General features: G+C 35.7%; 2 protein-coding genes across 4 annotated transcripts in view; one reads left to right on the forward strand and one right to left on the reverse strand.

The window, feature by feature from the left end:
* LOC108749806 (histone demethylase UTY) overlaps nucleotides 1-6,806 on the forward strand; it is a 110,332-nt gene that overhangs the window by 95,150 nt on the left and 8,376 nt on the right. The window lies entirely within an intron of this gene.
* The window catches only part of LOC108749808 (adenylate cyclase type 8-like), an 18,014-nt gene continuing 12,970 nt past the window's right edge, over nucleotides 1,763-6,806 (reverse strand). Inside the window, exons 14-19 of one of the 3 annotated variants that reach the window (XM_018488784.1) lie at nucleotides 6,382-6,735; nucleotides 5,556-5,793; nucleotides 5,357-5,483; nucleotides 4,565-4,671; nucleotides 3,464-3,727; nucleotides 1,763-3,122 (exon numbers count right to left, since the gene is read on the reverse strand). In XM_018488784.1, coding sequence (XP_018344286.1) covers nucleotides 2,904-3,122; nucleotides 3,464-3,727; nucleotides 4,565-4,671; nucleotides 5,357-5,483; nucleotides 5,556-5,793; nucleotides 6,382-6,735 — 1,309 coding nt within the window. In that variant the 3' untranslated portion in view covers nucleotides 1,763-2,903. The remainder of the gene's footprint in view (nucleotides 3,123-3,463; nucleotides 3,728-4,564; nucleotides 4,672-5,356; nucleotides 5,484-5,555; nucleotides 5,794-6,381; nucleotides 6,736-6,806) is intronic. The other 2 variants (XM_018488785.1, XM_018488783.1) reach the window with 2 other exon arrangements.

Below are 6,806 nucleotides of genomic sequence, written 5' to 3' on the forward strand. Positions count from 1 at the left end.
AAATTCATAAGTAGAAAGCTCACGTGAGCTTCTTCATAATTAGAGGAGCGAGATCGATCGTTTGTGCGACGATCGCGAATCGTGCGCGTTTGTTCGATATTTTCGTAAATTAACACAATGAATCATATATGTAACGCGAAAAAACATGTGACTCGATTCTGATCCTTCCAGTTCGAAAATGAGAGCCTTTTAATCGTGAAATCCTTGGAAAAAGAGCTCCGCTCAGACTCTAAAACTTCCGCCCGCGTGCGAGGTTTATCTCTTCTTGTAGAAATGAATGGGGAATTTTCGAAGGAAGGTATTCAGACGCGTGCAAACGAGTTCTAGCGTCTCGATAAACGCGCACACCATAAAGACGATCATTAATCCTCCACGGACCACCATTTCGGAGACGAAGCACACATTTGCGATTTATAGATCAAAAGGAACTGATCGGGCATTCCTTTTGAATAATCTCGTCCGTGAGGGATTAAATTGGTCGGGGGAGGGAGGGGCAAAAGGGAGAAAGAGTGTATAAGGGCATATTTTCGCTATAAACACTACTATTACTATTATTATTACTGCTACTACTACTACTACTACTACTACTACTATTACTACTACTACTACTACTACTACTACTTTTAACTTAAGTTATACACCCTACGAAAGAGACCGAGCAGACCAGACGAGAATTTATTTTTGGTCCGTGAAATAATATAGCGAGGTAATATTTTTCTCATCAATCCAGCCGTATACACGATAAATCTGTATACGGATATAAATCTGTATAAAAGAGCCGTATAGCGTTTATATTATACATATATATATATATAGCAAGCCGTTGTAGCTAGCAATCGTATATATATGTATATAGCTTTTGAAAGACACGGCTGAACACTATGTCGCTGTAAGCTATGTATTTCTTAACGACAACAACAACGTGAAAACGTTCACTGCCAAATTGTGATAAACGTGAGAGATCCCACCTAGCCAGGAGCGTTTTCTTGACTTCTGATCGCATTGACCAATCGTTTTCGCGCCCCCATCCACTCTCCTCTGTTTTCCACAATCTTCCCCATTACAAGAGTTCACTCCCTCGTGTAATCATAATAATAATATAATAATAATAATAAATAGTTACCGCGCATCCAATCCGATCATAGTCATCTATTTTTCCTTAAATAAAAGCTAGACTAATCTAGACAAGGAGGAACGAAGAAGTTAGTCTCGACCAATGCAGCTAGAAAACGAAGGAAACCGCTCTCCCCTATTTTAAACGCCACGATTATGGCCGTATTTTAAAGCGACAGAAAGATATTGTAGAGCGAAGCGATATTTTTAAACGGGGTACGTTTTACCTGTCGAAAGAAGGAGACGAGAGAGAGAGAGAGAGAGAGAGAGAGAGAGAGATAAAAGAGGGGAAAGGAAGCATCATCCGGACCGCCTTTTTAGCGCTCTTCTAATTGTATGTTCATTATGTGTACAGTGCCTTTGTATCTTAAATGAGACAAGTCTCCCCTTCGTCCCTCGGAGAAGGCACTCGACTCGAGCAAAATTTTCCGAGCATCCTCGACAAGGAAATAATATTTATTGGCTCAAAAAAAAAAAGAGTTATAATCGCGATAAACTGTCATTGTTTTTAACATGTTACGAATTCTCCACAATGTAAATTAGAAGGGATATAATTTAAGATAGAAAATTGATCATTGGAGAAAATTTAAGAGATCAATTCTCTCATTATTAAATATAAATTTATTGCGAAAAAAGAAAATCCTGAATTAATCAAGTAGACAAGACCTTGTCTTTTTATAACAATGTCCAATTATCTGTCTAAATTTTTCAAATTGGCAAATGACATGTAATTGACATTTTTTATCTTTGAAATTCTTCAGAGAATGCGAAATTTTGCTGATGATAATCAGTTAACGATTCAGCGAAGCAGATGCGTTGATCTGAGGGAAAGGGAGGCGCGCGGTCCTTCCTACGTGTCGTGACGTTCTTCTGACTAGGTTCATAATTGTAATGAATTGTCTAATGATTAATATGTAAAATTAGATTAATTATTCGAGTATGTTGTAAAAGTCGTGTACAGAACCGGCCGATCGAATCGGTGCGAGAAGATGCGGTGGCCCGTCGGAATCGCGCGGCGGTGGCCATCCTGTAGCTAGCCTTATTATGATTATCATTATTGCCATTATTATCATGGATTATTATTACGATTATAAATATTGTGTTTACCGTAATAATGTGTAATATACGAGGTTACACAGAGCCAGAGACGTTGTGCATTTCCACCTGTCACCGACTATAATTAATAATTATATTAGTGTAATAATAATGCCTTTTACAGTGAGCATATTATGATGCTGTTCTGTGATATAATTAACAATCGTCAGCTTCTTCGTTATATTCACAGTGGTGTTATTAATTCTTTTTATCATTTCGAAGTAGCCGAGTGTTAGAATCATTTTGCTGTAAAAAGCGAAAAGTTGTGATTAAAGTTCCATTTAAAAAAGGGCGCAACTCGTGTTTGTATAAGATCGATTATTTATTATAAGTGCTATATACATTCAATATTTTGTGGCAAGATGACACGGAAATGAAATTGGACAGAACTTTCCAAGACCTGAATGTCTGCTCAAATACTTGTCGCGCTTATCCGTCAGATTGGTGTAAAGGTTCATCGCTTTTTCCATCAATATCGATATGTTATTTTACTATTAGTATATATTGTATGTTTTATTTTTTAAAAGAGAATTGAAATATAATTCTTTCTAGATGAAATGCATGTGCTTCATAGACTACCTTGATGATCAGAAATGTAAATGCGCGCAACTTTCCCCAATTGTTGAGACTTTCCGCACCAATCTGGCAGCGTCGGCAAAGTAATACACGGAGACTTATTCTTGAAGATTCTCGATCTACGTTCTTCGCATTGCCTGCTTTCTGATTTGCTTGCGACGCGCCTGGACCACGCCGTAGACCACTGCAGCGAGGCTGCGGCAGGTGCTCCTGTGTCTGGGAGTGCCCTCCTGTTGTAGAGTGGCTTTGCCCAATACAAAATACGTCTCCATCGTGCCCTTCCCTTTCACCTCGATTAGCCCGCGTTTCTGCGTCTGATAACCCCTCGATTCTAGAAACTATTCACATATGATGAAATTAGCGCGATAAGATAAATTTTCTCTCATTATTTTAGAAGATAAAAATGTGAAGTTGAAAAAGAAATGCATAAACATAGATTGCATGACAATTTTAGTAAAGTATCGTCTCCTGTAGCTTCCAAATGACGTGCAAAAAATTAAGAAAAAAAACTGATTAGAAATAACTGAAAAACTATTCGAATCGAATATTGTGTACTATTCATTTTAATGGATTTTTCATTAATTTAATAGTATTTTTCCACAAAGGAACCATTTGTATATATATAAAAACATAAGATAGCTTTTTTAAAAATCACTATTATAGCTATTATTATTATTACCCTAGCAATGTCGTGCGGAACTTGTATCTTGCCCATCACACCGGTGGAATCCATCCTGGAAGCTTCATTTACGGTGTTGCCCCATATATCGAAGACTGGCTTTCGTGCCCCAATCACGCCACCTACGAGAGGCCCGCAGCTGATACCTACTCGCAGATCGAAGTTGTTGAACGAGTGAACGTTCACATCTTCGAGACGATGGCGCATGGCCACCGCGTAATCCACCAGTCTACACAAGTGCTCCATGTCGTCGCCGTTATTATCCTGCCATTCGAATTTTATTTTTGTATATTATTTTATGCGCATTAAGTCTTATGAGGGTCCTAATCACTCATCACAGATTCATGATGTCAGATGTAAACACGTAGATAATAAAAATTCGTAGATAACAAAAAATATATTAAAAATATATATTAAAACAGTAATATTTTTCAAGAGAACAATATTTCCACTTGATAGAGTACATATTACTTGATTCTTTTTCTGATTAAACATAATTCGGTTTCAAATGTATGATTATTTTATTGATTATCGGAACACAAGAGGAATTTTTAGTATACTTTATGAAGTTATTCTATTGCAAATGTGTTACTTAAAAAATATATTTTTATACAGTTTGTAAAAATTTTCTGACATCACGATTCAAGATGGTGTAGTCAATAAACAGGAACTTTAATATATACAGTGTCCCAAAATAATCGCCAAATATTTTATGGGCAGGTAGAGCGGACTAAATTGAGTCGAAAAGTCCTCTACCATTTTGCAATGTTCGTAATAGTTAACAAAATGTTAATTACTAAAAATTGTCGAAATTTGGTCTTCAATAATTTTTTACTCAAATACTATCAACTTTACAAAAAAGCTGCAAGAGACAAAAATTGTTTATTTTCTTCTCATAGAACTCTAAGAATTTTTTCAGAATTTTTAATATCGTATTTTCTCATGTTAAAAATAAGAAAATGCAATAAGTACTAAAAAAGTACTAAAGATAAAAAAGGAATTTTTAGCAAAAAGAAATTCGGTGATTTTATAACAACCTCGTATATCTCATTAAAGTGCATATTATATATTGCGTTGTATTATATTTTATATTATTATTACGATTTGGCTTGGATTCAGACCCGACGCGGCCATATAGGTGGCTCCGACCGTTTTTATCTTCTCGATGCAGTGAAAAGGTGTCTCGTCCAGTAACTCATCGAAATCAGCTTGTAAGTAAATTACATGTCAAAACATCAATATTATGAAAATATAAAGAACATATGCGAAGAGTATATACAAGGGACAGATAAAATAATATGAATACCTTAGAAATATACTACTTTGTTTTACTAAAAAGAAGGTACGGCGCGTATACCATTTGTCTTTCATATAGAAATCAGTCTTGTTAGAATAGAGTTAGGCGTACTTAAATAATGTATCAACTGTTACAACGCAATGTTGTACCGTTTTTTTTTCTAAAAGAACATCTAATTGCTTCAAAGATATTGAAGGAGGTAATTTCACTCTGCTCTTCAAAATTACAAATGATATTTAAATTGCATTGACCAAGAAAGACCGAATTGAAGTTTTGGAGAACAGAAGGTAATTTTAGAAAATAAAGTGAGAAAAAAAAATTCCCTCCTCCAATATCATTTATATAGCATTTATACATCACTTATTAAGCAATTGAAAGATGTTCCAAATTGTTTGATCGGTATAAACTATTCAAACATTGAATGATTATTCCAACAAGACTAAATTGTGTATTAAAAACAAATTATAGATCTCTCTTATTAATGAAACAAGTAGTAAAGTAAATAGTGTATTTGCTAAGTATTATTTTGTCTATCCCCTGTATATTGATCTTATTGTTAATATCATAAACAGCTAATTTAATAACAATCGCTGTACCGATGATCTCATTAAGGAGACGAATGCACTCCATTCCCTTGTTTACGTCTTCTGAATAAAATTCCGTGAAGTTTGGTACACTGGCGAACATCACGCCGACCTTGTCCCGCGATTGCGAGTAGAGTTCCTACATTGACAAGGAGATATTAGTAATAATATAGCGTATTTGCCTGGTTAAATAAATAAGATTGGGCCTTACTTCCGGCGCGCGATCCGCCGTGAGGAAGTGATGTGCCACGTGGTCTGGTAGAATGTTCTTCAGAAGCTGCATATTGTTATGTCGCGACTCAATCATGTCGCTCAATTCTCGTTCGGCCTGCTGCTTCCATAAGAAGTCCAGGCGTGACGTCACCTCTACTAATCTGCCATGGTACGTCACCATCACGAGGAAGACTGTCAGGAAGGTCAACATTTGAGCTGGTAGGGATATCGCCGATCTGGAAGACAGATTAAGAGCAGATGAGGGATGAATGTTGCACATTCCGATTGATATTAACTAAAAATTAATTTTATACTTCTGCTTTATCACATATTTTCAGGGCTTTACGACATAAAAAATTTGCTATTAATAGAGCTATTATATATTTTCTTGCAAAAAATCAAATGTTTCATTACATACTTAAGGCTAAGGAGAATTTGAAACATAAAAGTTATATATTGTCTTCAATATTTCCCTAGTAAAAAAATAGTTCTTATAAGTCTATAATATTTTTTAAGGCTCCTGACAACAACTCATCAAATTAATGACATCAGAAGTGAGGAAACACTTTATTAATATTTTTTCAAATTTTATAAGTTTTTCAGAAATAGAAAGAGAAGTTCTTGGAAGTCTTAGAATATTTCGTATATAGACAAATTCTAAAAAGATATAGACTTTCTTAGCATTTCTAAAAAGTGTTCTATTTGTATAAAAAATTTAAGAAATTTTCTAAAAAGTATATTTATAAAATCAACATAAAAATTCTGAAAAATTATATTAAAAAAATGTTTTCGAAATTTATTATACATATATTAATCTGACTTACGCGTTTCTTTCTCTCTCCGTGAACATGTCCTTGCACACAACAAGGATTAGCACCGCGTACACCACAACGATTGCTGCGGCTAGCGCAGTTTTCACCAGGTAATACAGCTTCAAGGCTGAAGCGAGTGCGATCAGGCACAAGATCCATGTGAACACCATATACTCCGGCCGGATGCAGTCGGTCTCCTCAAGCTCATCAGGACTCGTCACAGCCAATCGTTTTGGGCGGGCTTGATTCTCCTCTCCAACTACGGAGAGAATCTTTCTTTGGGAACCTACTTCGATGTCGCGTTTGCGTGCGACTCGTCTATAATGCCGGCTTCCGATTTCTGGCTTCCCGTAATGCTGCTCGTACCTGCGATCATATTATTTGTCAGGAAGTCATCAGTAATTTCATTTATCATAATTTATAAAATAATACCCCAA

This window comes from Trachymyrmex septentrionalis, unplaced genomic scaffold, assembly GCF_001594115.1.
Source record: "Trachymyrmex septentrionalis isolate Tsep2-gDNA-1 unplaced genomic scaffold, Tsep1.0 scaffold318, whole genome shotgun sequence".
Lineage (NCBI taxonomy): Eukaryota > Metazoa > Arthropoda > Insecta > Hymenoptera > Formicidae > Trachymyrmex > Trachymyrmex septentrionalis.